This window comes from Struthio camelus, chromosome 9 (assembly GCF_040807025.1).
Source record: "Struthio camelus isolate bStrCam1 chromosome 9, bStrCam1.hap1, whole genome shotgun sequence".
In the NCBI taxonomy this organism is placed as follows: domain Eukaryota; kingdom Metazoa; phylum Chordata; class Aves; order Struthioniformes; family Struthionidae; genus Struthio; species Struthio camelus.
In genome coordinates, this window is record NC_090950.1 from 31026488 (window position 1) to 31054460 (window position 27973).

The window sequence follows — 27973 nt, forward strand, 5'->3', positions numbered from 1 at the left end:
GAATGCAGCTGCACTTCAGGGTGTTGTAGACCTGCGTTCTCCTACTGTCGGACGTCACAGAAGTGCTTAAGATAACGTACACCGTGAGTTTGTGAAATGGGATTCAGACTTAGCAAAAAGCAGTTGTTCAGAGATTTTTTTTAATATACTTCTGATCCAGCGTGAAGTCGCTGATAAGGCGGGGCTGATTAGGCAGGCTAGAGGGTAAACAAAAGACCTCTTTCCGCACAGATGGGGTGTGACAATGGGTACGATCAAAAGCACGCTGTGGGCAGCGGTTTTGGCCGGGCACCGTGTGAAGCAGACAGGGAGCTCTGGAGTTTCTCCTGCAGAGCCAAGAGCACCCCGAGGAGGCCGGTCCGCAGCGGCAGGACTGGCAGGCGACGGACAAGGCCGCACGCTCGTTTCTCACCAGATGCAGAGCAGAAGCTGACTTCTGCTTCTCGGCCCAGAAAAGCCATTTTTTCACAATTCTGTGTGCAGGTTTACTTCGCTGTCGCGCTCTCCTTAGCCGACTGGTTGTCTGCATGACTGAGCACCGCGCACCATGGCGGATGCGCGCCCCATCGGTCACTGCTGCTCCCGCCTTGGCCAGTTCACTTTGGCACACTTGTCCCTTTGCTCAGGTAAACGTCTCTTCCTCAGCTTCCTTGTGCACCTACTCTGGAGGGAAAGGAGGAGGGCAAACGGCACGAAACAGGAATAGCAGTGGGAAGGATTTTGGAGCTTGAGCTGCCAGTTTAATCAACAAGTTCTACCATTTTTATGGTGATCGCGAAGTACTAATTATTTCTGCAAACAATACCGTACCTGTCCTCACGGCCTGCCACCGCCAGAGCCTCAGCAGCGTGAACTCTGCGGTGCTTTAGCAGCTGGGGTGTTAGTCACTTTGCCTGGCTTGGGGCTGGGCATTCCCAGACTTTCATCTAGGAGCCTAGCTGGTTCCAGTTTTAAGATGCGTTTAGTAGTAATCTCTTCGGGAGGTTTTGCTTCTTTCATGGACGAAAGAGTTTCACTGAATTTTGTAGTCTGATTGGCAGATATCACAGGTGACTTTGGGGTTTTTTCCCCAGATGCCTCTGAGTCGAGGAGTTCTGAAGTGCGGTGCAGACTCCTCGCATTTAACATCCAAAAGATTTACCTTCATCTTTTTTCTTTTCTTTCAAACTGAGCACGATTTTGGCAAGTTTGAGCTACTGTTTGTTTCTGTGCTTCGACATATATTTATTTTAGTTTGTCTCCCAGCGTATTCTTTATTTCCTTGCTGACCCTACAGCAATAGAGAAGAATATCTTAAAAACTGACGTGCAATGGAGGCTCCTGCTTGGAGCTGCCACTCTTTCCTTTCAGCCATCACCTTCCTCTGATGCTGGAGGCGAGGCTGAATTTCCAAGATTGGGGGGTTTTGTTCACTACCACTCCAAAAATATATGGGATATATGGCAAAAGGGCAAGAGCAGAAGCCAGACCTGAAGCTCCTATTTATCAATACTGTTATTTAAACATAGGTTTATCCTTGCTTTCAAGACTTGTTCTCAATTTCTTGTTTTTCTGCCAGCAACTATACTTGCAAGCCCAAAAGTCATAAAGAAGCATTGTTGTTGTTGTTGTAACCATTTTATGGTTTACTAACCATGTTTCTAATCTGAAGAGAAACTTATTTTTATGTTGGATTTAAAAAAAAAAAAAAATGTTAACAGGCTATTGGTAAACGTACATCGTCTTTATAAGATTTCAGATTACCTCACGTCTCTTGAGATATACGGAATATGTTTATTTCATCTTCCTCCAAATGTTTGTCCTCCCTGGCTATAAAGCCCTTGCCCCTGCTCCCACCAGCTTTGCTTGGACTAGCCTCGGCCCCATGGTGCCCGTGAGGATCGCTTGCCAAAAGCAGCTCCAGGCAAGGGATCTGGCTGTTTCCAACCTGCTGCTATTTCCAAAGGATACCGTCAGAGCAGGCGTCATGCTGTTTAAATAGAAAGTTTCTCTAGCACCATATTTGATCCTTAGAAGTGCAGCTGTTGAAAGCCTTGTCCATTTGCACGTGTTCCAAGCCTGGGCACCCAGAATGCTTTCCTTTCTGATCAAGGTTACTCAGGAATCTTTTCTCCCCTGACTTCACTGTGGTCCCAACCAATGCAACCCACCGTGGTCCTTCTACTGCGAACCGTATCAAAGGCTGCACATCCTTCTTCTGTTAACTCTTGGTTTACTCCTGGTCACTGCCTTGTAGTTCTTCTGGTCTCTTCGTATTATCTCTGTCTCTGTCTAAAAATTAATATTGATTACATGCTTATTTCTCCTCTCTTTCTCTTGCTGCTTTGCTTTGTTTCCACAGCTGAGCTGATACCAACAAGGGGAGGACGGTGTTGGCCTCTCCAAAGACGACGGTGGTGGTTTATGTTTTTGAGGTCGTTATTCTACCAATTTTCTTCTTTGCTCCTACGCAGAGAAGCGTAGTATTAGGAATGTATTAGGAAGCTGCGATGAGGCAGCAAACTGGTCTGTTCCTCTTGATGCCTTGGCTACCTTGAAACATGGGGTTCAAAGGCATTTCTTATGTCATCTAGCTGACTTGAGGTTTGGGGGCAGCATTAACACATGCTCGCTCCGGCCGTGGCAGCTCCCTCCATCTGCGCAGGGACGTTTCAATTATAGTTATGTCCAGCGACCTCATTACTGTATCCCAGAGAGAACTGGTGCAGAAACCCTTTACCAGGCTTAGAGCCTGGACGCAAGGCTCCAGCGGGATTTCTGAGCGGGAAATGGTGCTGTGGCCTTTGTGGAAGAGGCCCCGGCAATGTGCGCACCAAGCACAGCAGGCTGCAGCAGAGGCCGAGGGAAGACAAGGAGTGCTGTGGTGGCCCATGGAAGTGTTGGGCAGAGGATAAATATCTGGGGGGGGCGGGGGGGAAGGCTGACCTTGTAGGTGACAGAAGTGACATAAGGGGAATAGAAAAGGAGGTCTGTGAGGTCTGTATAGAAACGTAGGTGCTGTGTGTGTTTGCAGGTGAGATTACATAGCAGTAAGCTTTTAAGGGAGAAATGGAGCAGGTCAGAGACGGTCAGAGCTGTGTGAGCCTAAGACAGAGAGGGATGAAGAGGTGCTCGGAGATTGTGCTGCGAGAGATGTTGGCGATTAGAGGAGCAAAGAGGAGAAGGAGGCGAGAACAAGTGTCACGTGAGCCAAGAAGAGCTAAGCTGCCTGCGGGGAAGGCAGATAAGCAGCGTGAGAGACCACGGGTGTCTGTGCTTTGGCTAGGAGATGTTATTAAGACCTCAGCAAAAGCAGCTTCAGTGGAGAGCCTGAGGCAGAGGCTAGGTTAGAGAAAGTGTAACACAGAACCGGAGCGAGAGAAAACCCCAGGCAGTAACTATTAACAGCATGTTCAGTGGGCGTACGGATGAGACGAGAAAGGAGTGGTAGCCCTAAAAATTATCAAGGTTAATGATGGGGTTTTTTTTTTTTTTAAAGAGCGGCATTACTGAGACAGGCTTGCATTGCAAAAGAAAAGAGCCAGAGAAGCATAGGGATGAGATGACAGTGAATAAAAAGGGTTAAAGTCAAGTCGCTCAACCAGGAAGAAAGGTTGATGGGAGACCGCAGATGAAAAACTTTGGCATATATAATCTGGGGAAAATTCTGCAAAAGGGGAAGTTATGGTTAAAATCTAGGAAGAGGAAAGTCTCATTTGTCATTTTTCTCTGAAAAAGAAATTCTGTGCCAAGAGCCTCCAGAAAGCAAGGGAGGACTTGAAAAAGCAAGCTGAAAGAGGGGAAGAGGCACACTGGAGAAGTACAGTTGTTCAGGACAGGCCGTGGAGGAAGGTCTCCGTCATGGGATTTTGTCCCCTACTTTGCAGTTTAAGAGATGAGATAGGGCAGGGTGGAGGTGTGGTTTCTTACAGGGGAGGGATGGGCAAATTTCAGGGTAGAAAGAGTGAAAAGGAGGAAGGAATGGCCAAGAGCAAGGTCAGAGGGTACATGTGCTGGGAAGCTGAAAGCTGTGGGGGCATCACGAGAGACCGTATAATCACTGGAAAAGAGTAAGAAAATTCAGCAGAGAAAAAAAGAGGAAAAAGGGGGGACTTAGTGAAAATACCTGCCCCTTTTGGTAAGGGAGTAGAATGAAACGAGGACGGGGGTGGGGGGGGAAGTTTCAATCAACTTCTGACATCCACAACAGCTGCTGCAGTCTTGGTTATCTCGCTGCCTCGTTTCACTTTCTCTAAGTCAAACATGCCTACTTAGACTTATGCCTGAAACCTCCCTATGATATGTATGGTCTGTGCAGTAGGTTTCAGTCCGTTATCGCCCCTCTTTCAATTCGAGTTCCAGAATTGCTTTTGCTCTTGTAGTGATCTAAAACATACCTCTCTGCTCTCCTTGTGCATCAGCCGCAGCATGTGCTGGCTGCCTTGGGGCATCCTTGTGCTACATGTATCCCCGTGAAGTTTTGCTGATGACAGATATCCTTCAGCCACTTCCATAGCTTTATTTTTTTCTTTCTTACATCTCCTGATTGCTTTTTCTCTCATTCTTTCCCCTTCTGCTTAACTATTGCACTTCATCTTTTAGCTTGAGAAATTAAAAAGATTGTGCAGAGCAGGACTGAAGCAAACAGTTAGCAAACTGCAAGACCCTTGTTGGTGTGCCAAGTCTGCAAGACTCCTCTTAAAGAAACTGGGCTCTGTTTTTTTTATTGTAGTAATTTTGGGAGCATTAGTTGCCATGACAACAAAATACAAGACTTCTCTGGCGGGTACTTTCCTTTGAAAGGTGGCTGGGGCAGTAGGACTGGGCTCCTTGCGCCAGCCCTCGCCCAGCCCAGCAGGAAACCTTGTCCTTCGGCCGTCCCGTGGGACACCCGTTCCCAGATGCTGAGCTTTGCCGTCAGCTCGTTGCACGTGACAGAAGCTTTCAGGCCACCGCGTGGGACCCAACCAAGGAGCTTGCCTGGCAGCGGCAGCCTGAGCCCTGGGAGCAGCCAAAAATCCCCGTTTGGGAGATCCCCAAATCTCCCTCCCAGCGCACAGCCAAGTCTGCTGCACCGGCCAGGCTTTGCGAGGGCCGAGCGGGGCCCGCTCCAGCGTGCAGGAAAGAGCAGGTGATGACGTTGCAATGCAAGAGCCTTGCCACCGGGTGAGGAGGTGGGCTCAGTTCCCGTCACTGAGCAGGTTTTGGAGCCGTTTCCCACAGCCTAAAAGGGGAGCGCGAGGAGGAAGGCGGCTCTGCAGCCTTCCCACCTGGCAGTCGCATAAGTCGGGAGCCGGCAGCTCCGCTGGCAGTGGCTGGGCAAAAGGGGATTTGGGGTGAGATGTGAGAACTTGGACATCGGCCGTGAAGCGCCTCTGCTGGGCCGCGGTACCTGAGCAGGCGTAGGTGTCAAGTGTGGACCAGGGGGAGGGGGGCAACCTTCCCTGGGCCGGGTGGTAGCGGGGCCTGGGCGGCTATGGGCGGCTCCCGGCAGATCCCTTGCTCCATTCCTTGCAGCTCCATCACGTCTGGAGCTGATCTCCAGCTAACAAAGAGCTCTCCAGCAGGCTGTCGCCTGAGCTGGATCATGCCTATGCTCTCTAATTCCTTCAGATATGTTAATCGGGTCCTATTCATGCTCTGGTAAATTTTTGTTCTTTAGCTTAAGCAGTTATGTAAAAAACAGTAGAGCTGGTGCAACCTTGACTTTTACAATGCACCTTGTCTAACGCTAAAATATAACACCAATAATCTTATCTGACGAAGGGGGAAAAAAAAGGCAAACAAAAAAATCCCCTATCTCTGCAGTCAGTATACTACAGGTTTTAAATTTTCTGGTGATTTCCTTTTTAAACTGCTCAGCAGGGTATTATTCAGCCAGCTGCATCGAGGGACTAATATAACATGTGTTCTCGATTTTGGACCCTTTATGTTGGGAATTTTCCATTGTGCAATTGCATTAAATCTGAGGCGACTGACAAGAGCACAGCATTTTCTAACTCTACCCAAGGTTTAATGACTGAAATAAAAATAGATGGAAAAGAAAACAAAGTAAAATAAGTTTGCTTTCTCATGTAGTGACAGGCTGGACCATGAGGTCAGGGACTTAATGATAGCCCAGCCATCAGTCAGGGGCTGCGAGAGAGATGGAAGCAACTGATGCTTCGTAAATCATTTTGGAAATTACCTTGTGTTTTAGATTCTTGTGCTTTTTCATTCGCATAGATCATCTAACCAATAGGACTATATTCAAAGTTACCATTTTTATACAGGGTTGTAATAATGACTGTATTTTTGATGTGTTTTATCTTCTAAACATCAAGTCCCTGAAATGTTATTTGCAGTATTTTCCTTACTAGGAGACTTAAGATTTTTACTACTGCTGTAGGAAAAATAAATGCTGTGAGCCTGTCACTAGAAAGATGGAAGGTAATTTGCTGAGCGCAGGGTGATCTTGTACACCTAAGAGACAATGAATTCGGGTACTCAGTTTACAAACGCAAATGTCAGGCCAAGATGGCAGTGAAAGGGAAAAGAAGGAGCTCTCATCTTTTGAAAGAAGATTATTATGTGATAGGTGAGGGAAAGTTCCAGCCCCTTGGACGGTGCGGATGCGTGTCTGTCCCACAGTCTGCTGAGAGCCTGCCGGAGTTGTTCCTGAGCTGGACGAGGCCTTTTTGGCTTTGTATTCCCTTCCAAGAGGGCTTCAACTGTTGCCCCTTTTTTACATTTCATAGGTTTTGTTTTCAATCAAAAATGTGAAGGTGGCTGTGCTTTTTCTTTCTGAAGTTTAGACAAGACATCAGACGGGCTTCAGCAGGTACCATCTTCATCTACTCTTGCAGATGGTCAGCACTATGCTACTACTATGCTTGCACCATGCTTGAACGTTGGAAAGCTTAATAAATAAAGGCAAAAGAGGATGCAGTTTACCACTATAATTTTCTTATTGATGCAAAGCTTCGTGGATTTGCAATGTTAATCGCTTTTGTTCAGGTAGAGAATGAGGTGACCTCAAATCCTACTTCACATTGTGCTTTGCCTAAATGAACAGCTGCACCCTGCAGCAATAGGCTGTATCCTCATTTAGAGTTCCCAGAGGATATCCTGCTTATCTGTACTCTCACCACTTAGAGCTCCCACCTAGAGACTTGCTGCTCTGCTGTCCCAAAAGACCATGGTAGAGGATAGTCAGGTGGCTTTGCAACTTACTGTACTCTTAACATTTTTTGTTTTGATATTGATGCAGCTCTCTTTCCAATACTTTCAAACGCATATTTGTAGAATGAACAGTCTAACGCTTGTCTTTTCAGCATTAATTAGGTCCAAAAACATGGAGTCTGTATGAGCGTCCATGGCTACTGTGTCGAGCTGCCATTGGATTCGATGGATCTTAGCAAAATGAAGTCGGAGTGCAACGCTTCAGCGCTAATACTATGTTTTGAAACCTCTAAAAGGCCATTTCAGTTGGCATAATCTTGTCATCCTACCCACTAAGAGTAGTAATAGTAATCGTAAACAAATCTCAAAAGCGCTTCGCAAACGCAGTAACGCTTATTATCCTTATTTTATAAGAGGAGGCATGGAGGTATTAGGCTGCACCTGCACTAGATTTTTCTGATGTCTTTGTTTTCTTCTCCGTGGCTACACCTCTGCTCACGTGGCTCGGCTCGGCTCTGCCCTGCTCCTCAGGGTAGGCAGGGTGGTAGGAATGCCATTACACCCCTTGCTCAAAGGGAACACTGGTATTTTAACTGCTAAGCAGCCCTCTGGCTCTGGCGCAGGTCTGTTCATCAGGGCGGCAATGCCAGGTGCCTCGCGTCCGAACTGCTCCTTGCGTTGTTGCTGCCCGTGGGTGGATCTGAGCCCTGGGAGAGGTGGAGGCGAGCCCAGCGAGGTTAACGTTGGGGGGGAGAGGGCGGGGGGGAGATGATGAGTGACAGAGCTGATGCTGGAATCCAGCCAGCGGGTGGCCCTTTACCTTCTTAATATCCTTTGGCACAATCTCGTTTAGCTTTCAATCAAGATATTTCTTGAGCAGGCAGCTAATTTTCCTTGGTTCCTTGGGTGATTCTGGTGGAGGGGCTTTCTCTGTATGTCCTATTGTTAGGTGAACCATTACGTTCTGCATCGAGCAGATTTTCTTAGCAACAAATGGGAAACTATATCCACTTATGTTTATAATCTGTCAGTCAATTGCAAAAAAAAAAAATATATATATATATATATATATATATATATGCCTGTCTGTGAAAAATAGTTCTAGTTCAGAGCTGTGCAGGAACAGACCATTAAGTTAAAAATAAATCTTTAGAACAAACATAGTGCATCTAAACACAAGCGGTTTATTACTGGCTATTTTATTTATACCAATCATGGGACATTCAGCTATGGACATGGGAACAGCAAAACATAGTTTGAAATTCTGATTTTGGACAGCTTTGCCACAAGCCACTGACATGAGAATTTAGACTTAAGCCCTAATTTAGCTCTCCAGGGGCAAACTCACAGAGGTCCGAAGCTGCTGTTGACAGTGGGATGTGCTGGAGTGCTCTGTTATTGGCTTTTTCATTAAAACTGCTTCCTTGTCTGATTAAAAGTACAAGCAGAGATGTTTTGCTTTAAAACACTCCCTATTGGTGAAGAATTCATCACTTGGGCCCTTTGTCAGGCAGGCTGGCAGCTCTGTCCTGCCCGTGAGCTCAAGTGGTAACTTTTGGCCGTGATCGGGGAAATGCACCGAGAGCTTGGCGTAGGGCGCCCTGCGTGCGGGCGCTCCTTCCCTGCTCGTCCCACCTCCGAGGCCTAGTGCACGCCAGCGACTGCAAGGGGTGTGCGTTTGCGGGAATTCGTTTACCCAACCTTCCTCATCCTAATGCAGATAAATGAACAAGTACATGTCAGACAGCTCCTAAAAGCTTTTCGGTACTGCCTGTCACCTTCCCTTGCCCAGCTGGTGCTGTTTCTCCCTGTCAATCCCCCTTATATGAGAAGGGTAGATGCCTCGTTTTTTGAATAATCAGATGTAAATAAACAACAGAGATGAAAATTCACCATGCGCTTTTCTGGTCTACGTAAAAGGAGAAGAAAGCAACCATGAAATCAATTGTATTTACTGTTGAAAGATACTAGAGTTATGTTTTGTGTTTTAGTACTGCTCTGTCACCGAAACTGTCAGGAGTGTTCCCTTTTAATGTTTGGTAGGGTGTATCTAAAAACATATTTGGCAAGTTTCTGTTCCAAAATGTTAATGAAATTGTGACATCTGGTCTAACGTATCTGAAAGGAATATTTTTTAATAGCTAGGGTGCTTAGGAATACAGCTCGTGTTATACTGACTAGGAGGAGAAAACGTACAAGAGGTATCTTTGTAATGGGGTCTGTTTTGCTCAAAGTTCATTCTGCTCTGCATCAATTAAATAAGGAAAATAAAAACTGTAGGGTCAGTACGTTTAAAAGCAGCCGCTCTTTCCCGCCGCTCCAGCCACCCTATTCGATACTGTAGTCAATGGTTAATTTTTCTGTGTAAGTACAGATTAAAGTAATTAAACTGTAAAGGCTTTCTCTTTTTTCAGTAAAACGCACTGTGTCCTTTGGATGTATAGTCTTCCTTACTAACAGTAGTTTCAGCCATTTTGCTGCTCCCTCCTTACCGAGTATACGGTGCAACATAAGCACCCATACACAGCAGTTCATCTGCACCACAGGTGCCATCTGAAATCGTAACCTGTATCAGGCAGAAGCTGTGCAGCCTGCCTTTATCGAGGCCTGGGAGGTTGGCAAGGCATGTAAATCTTGGCACCAGATCTTGAACGGATAAGGAGAGAGAAGACTCGTTTTACTCGTGCATGTTTCAAATGCAGTAGTTTATGTTCATGGAAACTGCTGGTGGGCCCTGGTGCCAACGTAGACTTGTCTCTTACTACTTTCCTTGACCGTGAGGAAAAGACAGCTACCAGAGGGAGTCTGAGAATATACTCCTGCCACTTGAGCCCCTCTCTACCGTTCTTAATGTAAAGAACATTTTCGCGCTAGTTACTGTTTTCCTGCCAGAACAGAAGACCAAGAAGTTTGAAGTTTTCAGCTATGCACGTCACTCATCTGCCTGCCACTCTGGGCAAGAGCAATGCAGAGCGAGTGCTGTGAGAAGCTCCCATCAAGGCCGGTTCTTCTATGGACTCACTGTAAAACTTTGGCCAAATAACTGTGTGAGATACTGTGAATGGGGAGTGACCCTGTAATCCCCACCTCTGAAAGCTAAAATCTGATAGACTTGAATATCCGTAGGAGAAAACTTGCAGTGTAACTGCTGGTCATCCTAAATAAATGCTTTTGCTTTGCTTTCCCTTTTTCCCCAGGTACAACTTGTTTGATTGCATTGTTGTCAGATAAAGAACTCACAGTGGCCAATGTTGGTGATTCGCGAGGAGTCCTGTGCGACAAGGATGGGAACGCTATCCCCTTGTCCCACGATCACAAACCCTACCAACTGAAGGAGAGGAAGAGGATTAAAAGAGCTGGTGAGTTTTAACATTTTTGTTTTAAACTGAAGATTCATCTTTCTTCTCTTTACTCTCCCAATAATAACAGACTTTTCCCCTCTAAAAATACTGAAAGGTACCAGACTGAGGAAACAGCAAATAAAATCTTCCATTGTTAATAGAGCACTTTTCAGTGGGATTTCAAGGTGCAGACAGATAAATGGAAGCAGACTGACCTACGCCCTCACGCGCCAGTGTCAGAGCAGGGCCTGCAACCGTCATCTTCAACGGGCAGGTGAACGCCCTGGCCAGTTCCCTTGTGCTCTCTGCAGGGAGCAAATTAATAAACAGGAACAGCAGCATTACAGGCCTTTTCACAACAATGTCTTATCTGCAGCCTTTATGTAAGAGGATGGGTCTAAAACTGAGCACAGTTTACTTCTTAAAATAAGCAGGCTATTAATCTAATTCATTAGAGCTATTTTTGTTCCCATGTAATGACCGTTAATGAGTACAAACGTACGTTTTAACAGGCGTATAGGGAAAGAGTATAAGAAACAGCGACCTTTCCACATGAAATCTTTCTAGCTTTCATTACTTGTTAGTTTAACAGCTTCCTGGGCTAGAAGTTACATTTGGATCATCAAGCTTAATAGCCAGTTTTCAATGAATTTCTCAGTCTCTTTTGAACTCGTTTTTGTTTCGGCTCCCTGCTGCCTGCAGCAGCAAATTTTTATTTTATGATGAAAAGTTCACCCTCTTGTTTGTGTTAAACCTGCTGATGAGCGTTGCCTGCAGAGCTGTCATCTTTCTGCCTCCGACTCTTCAACTATAAAGTGGAAATAGGAAGTTCTTCCTGAGTGTAAAACATTTTAAAAAACTACAGGTTTTCATCGCAGTCTAAGCGCAAAGCGTGACCATGACAGTTGTAGAATTTGCTGTCCTCTGAAATCCTTCTCTCCTTCCCTCTCTTACATTTTTGTTTCTATAAAATCAGATCTCCATATGAATTCTGCTAATACAGTCTTTATTACTTCGCTATATCGTTCCAAATTTTCTCAGTGTGTACCTGGCCTCTGTTGCTTTCCATTCTTTTTGTTAGAAAAGGGTGAAGTTTTAACAGTGTAACGCCGTGCAGAGTGCACTGCCAGTACCAGTCTCTTGTCTTCTCTTACCACCATTTCTTCTGTCACAGCCTGACTGTGACTGCAGCTTTTAGTGCAACAAAGAGGACAGCATCGGGGTCCTTGTTTATTGTAAATAACAGCAAAAGAAGCAGGAATATGTTAACGTTTTCAAGAACTGAAAAAAACTGTTACCAATATGCTACAAAACCAGAAAATACCATAATGGCAAAGCCGGGCTGTGCATTGAGCCCTCCACCAACAAACAGTATTAATAAAGGCTTGGACCTCAACCACTGGCCCTCTTCTAATCCAAAATCAAATTTAATAGCAGTTAGTCATGAAGGTCACTCTGAACTTTATAAACCTTGTGGAGGCCCTTCTGAAATATTCCTGCCTGGGGATTTCACTTGTTAGAATGTTAGAATTATTAACCAGTCCCTTTCCCTCAAGACGCTCTGCCAGCTTAAAAGGGGAGGCTCCCATAATGCAAGAACAAGCCAAGACTGACTTCTCCAAAAAAAATTCTTTTTTCTTTTTAAGCCACCATGTTTAAAGGTGTTTCCTAATAACCTCCTCTGTTCTTGTTGGTCTTTCATCAAATCTGGTGGTTCAAATTTCTTTGGTTTGCCTGCCTTAGGGAATTTTATTAGTATACTCGCACCATTATGAATCCCTGTATGAAGATGTATAATTTGGAATGTGTGCTTTCTTCTGAGTTTGCTTTTATTGCTGAGGAAGTGCAGGAGCAGTGTGAGTCTGCCTGCTGTGTGATGGAGACCCCAAGAGAATATAAGTTCCTAAAGGGGAATAAAAAATATAGAAATCCTAAGGAGAAGGAATAGAGAAATCTTGGTCTGTCTTTGCTTCAGCTATGTATTTGGGGGAAGTGTTAATAAAATCTGGAGATTTTTCTGTAAAAATGCTTTTACATCTTGGTAATTCCCTTAGTGAGCCCTCCTTTAACAGTATTGACCAGGTGTTCTATAAAATTGTTGCCTTAGAGAAGGCCTTCATTTAGGGAAAAAAAAATAATTTGGGTATTTCTTTGCTGTAGAAGTGAGTCTTTAACATAGCAGTGTGAAGAATGAACCTTGACATTGTATGGATTGTCAACATTGGCAGAAATGATTTTAATAGACACGGAAGTGCTGTAAGTGTCTGCAACTAAACAAGAAATACTCTAGCTAGCCTAATAACTTAAGGAATTTACTTCTTTACTACATACTACTCCGTTTTGTTATTATGATTGCTGTGACCTCATAGTGCTATTAAAAAAGTAGATTCCATTTTATACTGAGATATGTTTACGTTTCGGAACAGCCCTTTAGATTTTAATGTATACAGTAAAATTGAAGCAAAATACCAAAACTGAATTATCAAGCTGACGTTATTACTGTGACAGTAGTACCTGACCTTGTGTTTTGCAGTAGCTAGGTGTTTCATTATCGGGTACGACTGAAGAAAGCTACAATAACCCCATCAAGATGATACGTTTCACGTTCAGCATTGCTTTGCACCATCAAATGCCAACGTCCTGACCAGGGCCTTATAGGTAGCTATTACCTAGCTGCACAGTTGTGTTAGGAGGATAAGATTTCTTGTAAAAGTGAAATCCATATAACTGGTTTGAGAAAATATCCTCTAAATGTCAGTCTGACATAAATCACTTCAAGGCACCCTGAAAGAGTAGCTCAAAGTAAAGTGTGACTTGCCCTGTACTTCTTGGTGTGGAGTCTTAGTGTTGAGATGACAAGTCTGAAGAAATCCTTCATTCTTTGCCTAATGGTGGATGTTAAGGAGGTTTGAGCTTGCTGCTGTCAGGGGTTATTGGATGGGGAGGCAATTCAGTCCTCCTCTTCTTCCCCATCCCTGCTACTACATATGAAGTCTTCCCTACCCACAGCCTGAAACTGGAGGAGAAAATTCCTCTATCAGTCCAGCATAGCTCTACTGACTCTTGTGCTGAAATCCCCAGAAGCCAACACTCGGATTTCTCTTGAGAGTTCCTGTAGTGCAGTGAGTGGTTATTGGTACCAAAACCTGCCGCCAAAGGAAATTACTACTACCAAAACAAGATGGCACTAGCCTGCAGAATAGGCGGCAGGGCCCTCACCCTTTGAGCTAAGGTGCCGCTTTCTTTTAGAAGCATCTGCTTCGTAGTGTGGCTGTATAATGAGCAGCACCGGTCACAGGGTCTTTGTCAGAATTTACTTTCACAAGAAGCTGACTGTCCGATGCACGCCCCGAGTGCTGCAGCACTGCTCGTCTAGCAGCTGAATGAGAGGAGGAGCCCACCCCTCCGATCCACCCCAAGAGATCTCTGTGGGATAGGGACTAGCACGCCCTGCCACTCAAGGATGCTGTTTTCCCAAGGAATGCCCTTCTGAATAGGGGCTTAAATAGGGAGCCCTGAAACAACCAGTTTTGACTTGGGAAGAGACACTCAGTTCTGGAGCCACAAGGGGATCGTCACTGATGGAAATTTAAGTTATTCACCTTAAACAGAATCCTTGGAGCTGAGCTCTCTAACACACAAACTCTTTGTGTGATTGCCAAAAAGGTTTTTTTTCTTTAATGCCTTTTCTTCTGTAGGAACAGCTAGAGCTGCAGAATGTTTGGTTTTTAATGAGAATTCTTAAGTATTCGGTGTGGATGACTCTATAAAACAAAACATGAAAAGCGCCAACAGCAACTTCAGCAAACCTCAGGAATTCAATCTGTGCCACAGAAAATTTTGGTTGCCGCCTGACAATGGTAGTGAAAAGTCATTTTGTATGCATAAGCCCTACACGCAAAGGCAGGTCACAGATTGCAGTGCGTCAGTAAGATCAGATATCTCCTCTGTAAGTACAATAACGGATGCAGGTATTGCTGTCGTCTAATTATGTCTATAATGGGTACTTTTAATTACCTCCTCTTAATTGCATTGTGTCCCCTGTCATTCCAGTGTATACATACGATTGCATTCAGAGTAACTGTTTTTCAAATCACTTATGAAAAAAAAATACAGCGCTGATAAATAGGTGGCTGTGTAATATTCAAGCAAGAGGCCATCTAAACACAGAGCAGCAGCTGGACAGGGCTTATTTGACTGCGTATCTAAAGAACAGTTGCAGATAGTCTCAAGAATCCTTCTTTTTTAGACTAGGGGAGGAAATGTCTTAATAAATGTAGACTCCATAGAAGTATTCATGAACACATCCAAATAAAAAGTTTCGCTTCTGCCAGTTTTAACACAAATCAAGCTTTAGACGATAATTAATCATTAAATGAAGTGTAGTTTTGTGGGAAAACAGAAGGAATTTGCAGATTAGACCAGCCAACCAGGAAAGGAAATGTATCGTAAGATTTATTAGGTGGCTCGGTGGTTAACAAATAATTCATAGGCTGAAGCGCAAAGCTTAAAACATTCTGATAACTATGAAGAACAAACACGTTTATAAGAAAACCAAAGCAGAGGACTTGCAGATATAAAAATCAATAGCTTATCTGATTTTGTTGCACATTTTTCATATTATGTTCTGTTAACGCGTTTTGCAAATTATTTGTCCTAAAATAACTTTGATAACTTTCCTGTCACGTTAAGATGGAGTATTACTGTGAATCAGTGCAGACAGTGCCATACAAGTACATGCACGTAAAATTGAAGGTGCCTCAGTTTTACTCTTTGACCTTGAAGCAGCACAGAGTCTCCTCCCTAATAAAATCCAGCTGTAGTATAATGGCCAGGTGCTGGCTGTATCAGTCATTGAACTCAGTGAAAAATACATCTCACTAGAATCAATCCCTAAATATAATAGTATGTTTTCAACTGGAAGTGGCCTTAATCCTGGAGATGGTAGCATCAGTCAGCCAAATCCCACACTGTATTTTTCTGACTAGAAGTAAATTTTTATGGTTTGTTCACAAGAATTTTTAGGTCGTTTTTGAGACACCCTTATTCAGGGCAGTTTTGGTCGAAGAACCTTATAAAGTGTTTTTGCACTTGCTGCTTCTTTGCTTTATGCCTTGAAGTGAGATGTGAGTCCTACGCAGAGTGTTTTCAGTGTGATGTTTCCTTCATAGATAATCTTAAATGAGGGAAAACCTGAACTTGAATTACACAGAAAAAGAAGGGATTTACTAAAGCAAGAATATAAATACTTGCTTTCAGTGTGTTCTCTTAACATTGCCATGAGGCTTTCTGAACAGAAAGTTGTATGGTACAGGAATATTTATCTCTGTGTTCAGCATGCTGTCAGCCTCACTGGGGGAGTAAAGAGTATGAAGCAGTGCTTCATTGGAAAGTGCGGCCGCTTGTGATTTTTGTGCTTCGGCTGTTTCAGTAGCAGGTAGGCACAAAGCTCTTCATTGCAGCGCTCTGGTTATTTCACTTCAGGCATCTCCTGATTTTTGAGATCTGTAACATTTTTTACCTGAGGATACTGCATCATGAATTTTTGGGTGAATCTGGCAGGAAGTCAGAGAAATGCTTTAACGGAATTTGTGTTTTTCTCCAGGTGGTTTCATCAGCTTTAATGGCTCCTGGCGTGTGCAGGGGATCCTGGCCATGTCCCGCTCACTAGGAGATTACCCTCTGAAGAACCTGAACGTCGTCATTCCCGACCCTGATATTCTCACCTTTGATCTGGACAAACTGCAGCCGGAGTTCATGATCTTAGCCTCGGATGGTCTGTGGGATGCTTTCAGCAATGAGGAGGCTGTCCGATTCATCAAGGAACGCTTGGATGAACCACACTTCGGTGCCAAGAGTATAGTTCTACAGTCATTCTACAGAGGATGTCCTGATAATATAACAGTTATGGTGGTGAAGTTCAGGAATAGCAGCAAAACAGAAGAACAGTAATTCCCAGTGATGCTCTGCCTCACTCTGAACTGAAAACAAACTCTTACATTTTAAACATAGTAGAAGGCTCTAGTAAATACCATTAAGATTTTACACAAAAGGAACAGATTTCCCCCCCCCCCCCTTTTTTTGGCTTAACAAAAGGAGCAATACAACAAATAACATTTTGAGTGATTATAAGAATTAAGTTTATTCACATGTACCTGTCTCCTGTGACCTTGCTGCTCCTTAGAAACTAACCGTAATCTTCCATTTCAAACATTTTTTCAAATCCTGTGTAGACTTTTGATTTCATTTCTTACCTCTTATTTCTAAGAGTCAAAAGTTTCATTCAGATGCACAGCAGGGTCAGGGCAGTACTGCTGCTTAATAGCAAGTGATAGGAACGATGCTGCTTTTCACTCATAGATGTAACTCTTCAGAATGATGCTCTACTCTTTCTTGTCTTATTCTTTTTTAATCTGCAGTGATAAGGTTGTACTGGAAAAGGTGTGTAATTATTGGCCTGTCATTCATATGAAGGAGGAAAAGGAGCCAAATATTAGCCTGATACCACAGAACTGGCTCTCCTCACTTTGTTCCCCCCCCCCCCACACACACACACACATTAAACAAAACCTTGCTAAGCATGTGATTAGGTATAGTTAGTGAATACCTAAGAGCACATGTTTATTCAGTCTGTGCATTACTTTAAAAATTTTTTGTCAACACCGTATTGTATTCAAACCAACGTTGAACTCCAGCAAAACACTGATGGCCCTCTGTATCAGAAACCTAGTTCCGTCGTGATAGAAGAATGTCCATCATTCACTGAGAGTCACCCTTATGTCGGTTTTTTAGCATGGGATTTTCATAGGCATGTAAAGAAAACAACGCAAGATAAAATTTCTTTCTTTAGTGACTGCTTGGAGAACTAAGCAAAACAAAGCATTCCTTAGAGCTACTGGACGGAAGTTGCCTATCAAAGATTTCTTAGTACCACTTCAGATTAACTTGGAGTGTTAATCTAGGAGAAGACCACTGTAGAACAGTTTTTTGGCATAATATGTAAATGCTAGACAGTGTAATTGCCCTGCAGAGAAGAAAGATTGCGTTAAGTCTAGGTAAAAATATTTTTAGATCTAACTTTCAACGTGTAATTGTATTTTGGAATCTGTCACTATTGTAAGTTTAAACAATGACCTTCTAAGTTTGGTATACGTATGATAACTTAGTTGGCTGCTTCGCGACTGAGTTGCAGCAGTAGCAGAGTGACAGGGCAATGTGTGTTACAGGAACAGAGCAAGGGCTGAGTTAGCTATTAGTGTGTATTCTGGATAGCTGGCTTGCCTGCATCGTGTCTTATAATAACATGTCCTTTGGGATTCCCTCCCCATAGAACTTGGTCCTGGAAGATCTGCTGAAGTCTCTTCTCTTGAAGGGGATGGAGATTCTCGGTGTTTCAGTCCTGAGGTGAATCAGGGAGATAATATATGAACTAACAGTATCTGTTTCTTGGAGAAAGATACAAGATTACTTGGTCAAAGAGGTACCTTTTTCTCCTTACCACAGCTGTAGCATTTTCTGGTAAGATGGCTTGTTTGTCTCTAAAATACTGTGATCTGTTGCGGTTCTCTTGAGCAGGTGCGATGTTTTCCAAGACGAGAACGAACACAAATTCTGCTTTCCCCTATTGGAAGGCATTCCCATCTCAGTCTCTTCATTTTCGTTTTTAGGTTATCTCATTCCTAACAGTTTTCCCTCCTTTAGTTTGTTCTGAGATAATCACAAATCTTACCTGGTCATGTTGTTCCTGCCAGTGCTACTCAAAATGTAAACATACCCTCTTCTCATTTCAGACTCTAGGTAGATTCCTTTAACTTCTGTGTTAACATACAGCGTACACCAGTGCAAAAAAGAAGTGTGAAAGTGTCCAGAACACTTGGAAACCCAGCCTGCACTGATCCTTATCTGGAAGATGGAAGGTGTGGGATTTTTTTTTTTTTAATCACTTCAACAGGGAAAACTGCATTCAGACAATTTTAAATGCAACTTTGCAGTGAAATCGAGCAAATAACAGAAAATACTAATAATTGCAGAGTACTTCCAAGTATTTTATTTTGAAAAAGTATTTGAGGTCAAAATACTGTGAAATGAAAACCTTGGATGAAGTTTTCATGGGGGTGCTTAATCACGTACTGAATAACGCTAGAGCAGCAGTATCTAAACCGTGCTCCAGGCAGAGCTGACAGTGCATATAGCGTTTGTCTTTGCTTTCTCCTTCACAGCTGATGTTTCAGTCGTACTGGCTTTTCCTTGTAGGACGTAGCCTGGACATTTGTCAAAACAGCCGCCCAGGGAACAGAAGAATTAGACCTAGCAGTCTGCAGAACTCTGAAGCACACAAAAGCTGGTATAGCAGAAGAGACTTAACTACTAATCTTTCACACACATTTGCGGAGTTGGAACCGGAACAGTGGTCAGCTCCAAAAAAATTACAGGCCACTTGAGCGAAAAGATTATAGCTGCCCCTAAACCTCTGTGCAGCTCACCACCTCAAGCTTAGTAAACATTGCTAGGGAATTCGTGACCTTCTGCTGAGCACAGCTAGTTTTCTGGTTGCTTTGAGCAACCAGGTAGGTGGGAGAATGAGGTGGCAGGAAATGAACACTTTCACAAAGTCCTAGAGCTGCCACGAGGGAGTTGTTGGGAGGGTGGCTTGCTCTGGGAGTAATTCAAGAAAGGTCATAACGCAATGCAATACAGAACTGTTTTGCAAACTTGCCTGGATATTTATTCCAGGCTTCATTTACTCTGTCACTCGCAGGTCAGTCCAATCAGTTACTGAATCAGATCTATTTCAATCTTTGATTGCAGTTGCAACACTAGTTGTTTTAGCACCGTTACTTTTCCCTGTAACGTTCTCACTCTTTGTTGTAGCACCTTTTCTTGGCCAAAGAAAGCCATTCATGCCAATGATCTCTGGTAAGGTTGTTGACTTTTGTTTTAATTATTTTTAAAAATTCGTTACAGCTACTTTAGGGTTCAAGAGGGAAATGACTAACGGAAATGACAGACTTTGGGTAGTCTGCCTCATACACGTTCAGTGCCTGCCTAGCTCCTGTTACACGCCTTCTAAGAAGTTTTCTAGTCCAGTTCTAGACCTCTGTAAGTAAAACTTTCCAGTTGTGCCAAATTCTGTAGTGATATGTACGTCTATTGGATGACAAGATTAAGGAGGGGTGTGTGTGTGTGTGTATAAGCTTATATATATATATATATAATATAAGCTTATATATATATAGCTTATGCAACCTAAACGATCTAGACTCTGATCCTCCACCGCCTTAACAATAAATCCTACATCTGGAAAGAGCTGCCAGGCACTGTAACCAGAAAGAGCCCTATAAATATATGCTAGAGCAGTCTACTGTATTGGAGAGAAAATGCTTCCTGCATGCCATCCTCAGTGCCGCTTTCCTGCCTCAGCACCTGTCCAAAGAAGGGAAATGCACTTTCATTGCATACAGCTGAGAACTTCCTAATTCTCGCCTTACATCTTCATGGAACAATTCTGTTGTTTAAGCCGGAGTAGCTTTATCACTGACATCTGTTCAGCAAGTAAGAGCATCTAATGGCAGAAAACTGATCTATTTGGATGCTGCCGAAGAGCATCTTCAGTTTGGTCCAGTATGCAAACTGTACCTTGTAATCAGTCATCTCATCCAGTGCTTAAATAAGTTAGGCTCATCCTAACAAGGATAGTATAAATGAGCAGTTGGATTCATGTAGTACATTTTTTGCACCTAATAAAAAGATACTAATATTTAGTAGATCACTCTGATTATATGCTAGTATGGTATTAGAAAGGCTGTTTGTCCATCTAATGAAAGGGCTATAAGCATCATCATCTGCAGCACCTTGTGCAGTCATTGGGAAGCCAAAGTATATGTACCAGGCTGGTTAGCTGTGATCATGGCTCCGTCTAGTGGCTGGCCTTAGCACGTTAACGAAGCAGTATTTATTAAAGCTAATAGTTGCTCTGTTAGCACGTATATGAAGAATGCATGCGATTTTAAAGACTCCAGTGTCCCTTGTGCAGAAGTCCACTATGAGGTTAATGCAGACCCAATTCTCTCAGACTGAATTTTACACCAGTGCTGAAGCACTGCACTCTGAACATGTGCATATATCTAAAAATGCAGCTCTTCAGCGGCCAAAAAAAAATAAATGTGCGTGAAAAGAGTTTCGGCTATAATAATCTTGTCCTGCATCCCCTGCCAGTTTACACACACGCATGCACCCCTACCTTCCCCCCCCCCCAGTATGGATATCTTCACAAAATTGATGGATGCATTTTAAACACTGACATTTGTTTATGGGATCAAAATGTTTGGCGACAGTATAGCTTAGATGACAGTGGTCAAGCTTGGAGGACTCCAGAATTCATAGCTAGTCTCAGGGATGGCAGGATCTGCTGTTTTATTTTATATAAAATGTATGCAATTTCTTTTGTTGTGACAGTCAGTGCTAATAGCCTGAGCATATTTATCCCGTCTCACTGGGGCGAGGTGGTCCTAGATGACGTTTTGAGGCTCCTCTCAGCACTGTAATCCTAAAACTTCTAAAAATATAGAATTTCAAATGATTGAGTGTTTACTGAATAGAATGCCTACATAAATATTATAAATAAATGCCATTTAACATAATGAAATACTGTCTACAGACTTGCGAAGACAAGGTCAGAGCTAAAACTGTTATTACAGTATTATACCATTTACATATGGTAAAATTTATAAAATTAGCATACAGCGGTTAGTAAATACACTGGGTTAGTGTGACGTAACAGTGCATGCTAATGCTGCACAGTAATAATGCTGCATCTTGAAAATAAAGGAGTTTTGTTGTTCAGCTGTCTTTCAGAATACATGGCATTCTTGCTTTAAATATTATTATAGTGCTGATGTATCTAATACTTATTTTACGTATAAAACTATTTAGTAAGTAATTATATTTAAAAAAAAAAAAAAAAAGGTCACCAGTCTTTCATTTTCTAAAGTAGGTTTTCATGCCTTCATCTTGAAATCTGGCTATACAAACCTGAAATTGCAAGATTACAAAAGTTAGCACTTTTGGTTGAAGTGTAACCACAACTGTATAGAACAGAGCTGTTACCCTTCAGTTTTGTCAATACACGTATAAGTTATTTTTCTAAATCTGAGAACTCATATCCAGTAAGAAATCCATATTTAAATTAAGAATACTGATTTCAATATTGAATTACTCAGTTTTATTTATATAGTACTGACAGGCTTAGCTAAGCAGCTATTTTAAATATAGTTTTCCATTAAATAACTTGACGTTCTAGGTTATCAGTCATCTCCAGTCATAGATGATATAGTGGATGTGCTACTGCTAAACAAGACGTGTGTAGTCAAAGCAACTGAAGCCTGTCTAAAACCGTAAAGAAAAAGATTCACATCAAGAGACAGTCTTAAGTTTTTGAAACCCCCTTTTATGAGAAGGTCAGTTCTTTGCTCCATTCTGCTGAGACGCTGGGAAGAATTCTGAATTTGTTAACAATAGGGAAAAACAAAGGACTTCTTTCTGCGTTAAAAGACCAGTCCTGTGTTCCCTTAAGCCTATGGGGATGTATTAGTATTTCTAGGGAACCTAGAAGCTCAGAAATCTACTTGAGCCTATATTCAACACAGTTAATTAAAATACTATGACTAACCAGCTATAATGTTTCAGGTAGCTGAATGCAGGCCCGTCAGACATTTGGTCTCTGGGTATGCCTATAGTGTAGTCAGGGGTGCAAAAGCAACATAGACAGACCTGTAGTTTACACTTGCTTTAGTCTTGGTAATAAAAGTCATGAAGTTAAGCTGAGTGGGCTGACAGGCATGTATCTGCTCAGCATCCCCAGCAGGCTTGTCCGTGTAAGTGTTGGTGCCATCATGGTTTCACTACCCTGTGAAATTAAGTTGGCTGGCAGTAGCGTGAGTTTGCCCCATGCCTCTGCAGATGTACTCACTTGGCTTCATCTGTTGATCCGACAAGACTTTCACACCAGAACCGACAAAGTCCATGTGTGATTTAAAACGTCTCCTTCTGGTTAAAAGAAAAAAGTTAGTTTAAAATGTTTCAGTTGGGAAAAGTTCTTTGGCTGTTTGGAGTTAGTTTCATTTTGTACCGATTCACTACACTGCTCTTTGATCAACTGTTCCTATCTGCATAGGCCAGATACACCATTTACGCACTGGTTAGTAATGCTGGATTTACAAATAAAGTCAATTCCTATAAATTTCAAACCCATCTATCTTTAACATGTTGAATTATAATGCAACACTTGCACCTACTTCTACCGATCATGTAACTGTTAATTTTGTCTGAGGAACAGTTTTTTTAAAAAAAAAAAAAAACATACTGTGTGTTAGTATACTTGGTGACTGCAAAACCATTTCTGCCTAGTGTATTTGTAAGTGCTCTTAAAAAGACTGAGGAAAAATTATGAAAACGAACTGTGCATGTTCTGAATGCTGTAAGGGCAGTTCAGAGGTTTATCAAAGAAAAGCCTGAACAACATGAGAGATGATAACAAAACCACAACACTTAAGTAATTTGTCTTGGTTAAGTACAACTTTCATTCAGTTCAGTGTTGCTGTATTATCTTAGAGAAGAGCCTCTTCAGGCTCCTTTTTGTAACTTTTTTTTCCCCCACTCACAGCAGAAGTGTTTTTAAGGTTGTATCCTTATTGTCAGCTCAGGGGAGACCGCACTTTACTATTACTTGGAGGACCACCACAGACAAAAGCATTACTGAAAGGAAGGGCTAAGACATCAGGCTCAACACCATCTTAGTTTGGATAACAAATTCGGATGCATATGACATCTGCAGACCATCCTCACTCAGCATAAACTTTAATTCAGAGTAATACGCTCTGGAAAAATTAACGTGCTACATAGCAACTGTCAGAAGGCTAGAGGTAAACAGAGCTCAGATATAAAAGCTGTATCAATAAACACCACTTGGGTTCAACTTTGTCTTTTTAAGTGCTTATTTTATGGGAGGAAAATTAAGTCTCACAAGTGTGGTGAGGCAAACTGTACTATAATGCAGATTTTATTTCCTCATGTGAAGATTCATGTAACAGCAGCATCTCCAAGACTCTGTTTTCTTTAGCCCCTTAAAAGAAAGGGTCTTTACGAATTTTAGACACCCAATATGTAATCGCAGACTTTTTTTTTTTTATTTTGCGTTTCTTTAACATGTGGAGTCAGTTACATGGGAAAACAAACAAGAAACAGACTTGGCTTCATTTTAAGTTTGTTCTCCTTCCTTCCTATGTGTAATGCTTGCATTTGGATACGGTTCATAACTTAAGATGCAATACGCAAGAACTGCATTCAAACTTGACAAGCTTATTTTAACAATCGGGCGGCACTTCTATATGTCCTTCTCCCTCTTGCCAAACTCTACTTTAAGCAAACTGTAAGTTACTCTTAATGACCGAAATAATGGTACACACTGGCCAGAAAAAGAGAGAGATTAAGGAACGCTTGAAAAGCAGGGAGCAAAGCTCTAGCTTCTAGACTCCTGGAACATACCTAACATGTCCAATATGCATATCAAGAACTCAGTGTCCTACTCTGTTTGGTTGTCCTTCAATCAGTTTCTAGTTTAAATTTGAAGGAAATATGATAAAATTACATCATTTATTGTAGATCCAGACAAAGCCTCTATGTCCTTTTACTGATGATACCGAAGTGATGTTTGAATAATGCCCCTATATTTGCAGGGGAATAATACACTTAATGGTTTAGGAATGCACACAAAATATGTAAACATTTTGACTTTTGAACTCTTCTGGAATAATATACAGGCAACACATGTTTGAAATTGTATACTGTAACCCCCCTTTGCTATCCAACCAACAGTAGTTTCCAAACGTTTTAGACCAATGGATTATTATCAAGTCATTATTGAAGCCCCACACTTTCAATGCCAAGCTCACAAATACTTTGAAGTATCTATAGTTTTAAATGGCTTTCTCAACCACTTATTTGCAAGGAAAAGAATCATCTTAGGATTTGGAGAAATCTTAACCTGTGGTTTAGATTTCATTTTTTTAGTAAAATATCATAGGCACATGCTGTCAAATGTAGGCCCAAATGATAACCACCACTGACTTAAATGCTTGTGTCCGTTCATAGATTTAAGCTTTTTAAACCTCTTGCATAGCTGCACATGCTAGCGACTTCCTGACACTTACTTTAAGCAGAAACATTCGCTTATTTATGCATTTGTATGGTGTTTTAAGCAATAAGGTCAAATGCAAATACAAACTGGATTTGGAAGTGGGTTAAAAAAAAAAAAAAGACACAGGAACGTTTTACAACATAACTTTCTTGCAGAATTTATGTCACTAAATTACAATGTCAAGTGGCATAACCAGATCACTGTGTAAAAACCTACATTTGTGAAAACAAAAGCCTTGTAATCTATGATCATTGTTAACATTCTGGGATGCAGATATAAAAATAGCTTGCTCGGTGACAGTTGCATTTTTATTGCAGTAACGCACAGCCATTTTTCTGTGATACTCCTTATTTTCTGAACAGGGGCACTGTCTGCTTTATATATCCAGTTTTTGAAAATTACATAGTCTTTCATAATACAATTTTTTTGAAAAAACAATACAATCTGTGCTGTAGTATCAGTGTTCTTGCTACTTATTTCCAAATGAAATTATTTCCAAACATTCATCATGGCAGACAGCCCCCCTCCCCCCCCCCTTTTTTTTTTTTTTAAGATGTGTACTCAATCAGAGGACAGGTTAACCATTTTCCACAGAGCTCTCAGATCTGACCACAATACGAAAATAATCAAATGACAAATCTTAAAATCCTACGAACGGTAGTAGTTTAACCTCCGTTTCTAGGTCCACAATAGCATTCCTTCCTCAATTATGCAATACTGTATCCTTAGCTGTTTAGTTTAACCAAGAATTCTATTTCTGAAAAACTTTGACCCTCCTTAACATACATTCTTAAAACACTGAAATCTGAAATGCTTGTTTTGACGGTATTCTCCCCTAAGACCTCATTTTTATAGTTAAAAGCGTGTCCTGTAATTCCATCATAAAACTATGTGTAGTTATCGAAAAGACAGCAAAAGTCAATACTGACCATAATCACAGTGTAACAACAAAAAAAAGGTGAAACCTCAATCTTGTTACTAGAGGTTTCTGCATCTCTTCTAATTTGTCTCTAAGAGACTGTCTGAAAGATAGCCAAATGTAAATATATCGTAACATATTAGCTTTAGTACAAATAAGGTGGCAGTGCTCTGTCATTCTAGATGTACAGGGTGTAACTATAGTATCTTCAGTGTGTAGTAGATGTGTCAAAGATAGTTATGTTAATGCAATTACAGATTCTGTATTGTTGTCCATTAGAAGTATAAACTACTGAAAACTTAGCATTGCTGATATGAATAAAGTTATTACAAAACCCATCTTTACAGATATAGTTGCATTTGTGTTCTTTAAGATTCCTGGAGCTCCATTCTTAAATTTTAAAATTTGAAACAGAAAAACTACTTTGGACACAACTATAAAGTGGCAATTTAAATACACCTGTTTTTATTTTCCCTGCATGGGCTCCAATAACTCTTGGGATGCATCCGCACATATACGTAGGTATGATTTTGCTATATTAGGAGGTATATGGTAACAAAACTGCACTCGGACTCTCCTGCAGCTAGCCCTCCAAACTCTGTGACTGTTATCTACACCGCTTAAGACATCAGTCTGTTTCATAGATACATACATACACGCACACACGAGTACACCACATTTTTCAGAACTCGCCATCAGAGTTGAATCTCATTGCAGACAACAATAAGATTCAACGTTCCAAAGTCTTGGAACACTCTCAGAAGGATTACTGACTTCATGCATTTAAATAAAAGTAGTTTTTTCAGTTCCATGCTGAGCAGAGAACAAATATTTCTGCTGAGCGTGGCAAAGGAGGATAGCTTGCAAAACAGCAAAAAGTCCTGTTAGCCGGGGATTTGGGAAGCACCATCCAAGCTCGTTTCTCAGAAGAAACGTTATTTGTTGGTGAGATTTCATAAACACCAGGAGATTCAGGTAGAAATCCTGTGGTTACAGCAAAACGTATGGAGAAGGCTGCGATCAGGACAGAGCATTCCAAATTCTCTTAGCATGCACAGGATACGTACACGGAAGGTGTGTTGGGAATTCCTGATCTATTCAGTTTAGGAGTATTAGAAAGCCTCAGAGAAATGCTGCCAGACCAGTTTTGTCCTTGCAGCAGAGTAGTCCCTCCTTTAGCCAGTCATTTAGCCAGCCACTATAACTGTGGTTTTGCTTCATGTTTCCCTAAATCCCTAAAACATTTTTACACTGAAATTCAAAGGTTTAAGATGATTCATATTAACACAGAATCAAAGGCAAGTAAGTGAAGTGGCTGAGGACAAATCTTGCCAAAACCTGATTATTTCGCTTGACGTAATACCATGTACTGCAATCAAATGTCTATACTTACAAATATCAAAGTTAATTTTATAGAGAAAGAACTGTTGCTTATCTTCTGGAATACTGATGTTCACTTTAAGTATACTTAAACAAATTCCAACATAAACATCTTCAAATTTAATAGGTTTGATATGACTCATCAATTCATAAATCCTCAGAGCAAGTTTCCCATCCAATATATAGCCCATTCCACTACAATATGGAGGAAACAACCTGAATGGATATTCATCATAGGAGATAAATGTCTTTTTGTAAAAGCCTCTGTAGGCAACGTTATCTATTAGAGGATAACCAGTAAAAATATTTTCTGAGGAATTCAGCTTTAGAAGAAATTTTACTAAATTACCAGTGTTGATGAAAACATCGGCATCAGTCTTCATGAAGAATCTAGCATTTGAACAAAATTCCGTTACCCATCTAAACGCCATGATTGTTTTCAAGGTGAGATTGTCATACGTGTCCATAAAATCTTGGCGAATTATGTCACCATAGAGAATACTTTCATCTTCTACTGACAGTGTTGCAGAATTGTCTCTTCTTTGAGTTTCCTGACCTAGTAAGAAAAGGGTTAGAACTCGATGTCCCCACCAGAAGTTTTTAGATCCCCACGTTATTCTTATGGCCTGCCTTGACTTCACGTCCTTAGGTTCTGAAGACACCAAGATGACTAGAAATGGATTTATGTCTTCGCATTTCAAGCGTTCCCGCAAAGTGAAGAGGTAGTGTTGCTTGTAAACTGGTTCATAGTCATAAAAGTACATTGAGTTTGTATGCTCAATCACAGCATTGGAGGAAAGAGTTACGTACCATATTGTTATGACAGAAAACAGGAGGAGAGACAAAAAAATCCATTTCAACTGTCTCATATACATGATACTAACTGGAACAGGGCAATAAGTAATTTGCAGAAATATGCCAGTGACCTTCGAAATCTGGATCACAAGTTCTGAAGCACGTGTCTTACTGGAAAAAAAAAAAAAAAACAAATGAAAAAGT

At 41.7% G+C, this 27973-nt stretch overlaps 2 protein-coding genes across 23 annotated transcripts in view; one reads left to right on the forward strand and one right to left on the reverse strand.

The window, feature by feature from the left end:
- PPM1L (protein phosphatase, Mg2+/Mn2+ dependent 1L) overlaps window positions 1–25932 on the forward strand; it is a 120648-nt gene extending 94716 nt beyond the window's left edge. For 3 of the 4 annotated variants that reach the window (XM_009668535.2, XM_068954329.1, XM_068954330.1), the window contains exons 3-4: window positions 10338–10499; window positions 16087–25932. In XM_009668535.2, coding sequence (XP_009666830.1) covers window positions 10338–10499; window positions 16087–16433 — 509 coding nt within the window. In that variant the 3' untranslated portion in view covers window positions 16434–25932. The remainder of the gene's footprint in view (window positions 1–10337; window positions 10500–16086) is intronic. The other variant, XR_011142825.1, reaches the window with a different exon arrangement.
- B3GALNT1 (beta-1,3-N-acetylgalactosaminyltransferase 1 (Globoside blood group)) overlaps window positions 17017–27973 on the reverse strand; it is a 41347-nt gene continuing 30390 nt past the window's right edge. For 11 of the 19 annotated variants that reach the window (XM_068954331.1, XM_068954336.1, XM_068954332.1 and 8 more), the window contains one exon: window positions 17017–27940. In XM_068954331.1, coding sequence (XP_068810432.1) covers window positions 26887–27849 — 963 coding nt within the window. In that variant the 5' untranslated portion in view covers window positions 27850–27940 and the 3' untranslated portion in view covers window positions 17017–26886. The remainder of the gene's footprint in view (window positions 27941–27973) is intronic. The other 8 variants (XR_011142832.1, XR_011142831.1, XR_011142830.1 and 5 more) reach the window with 8 other exon arrangements.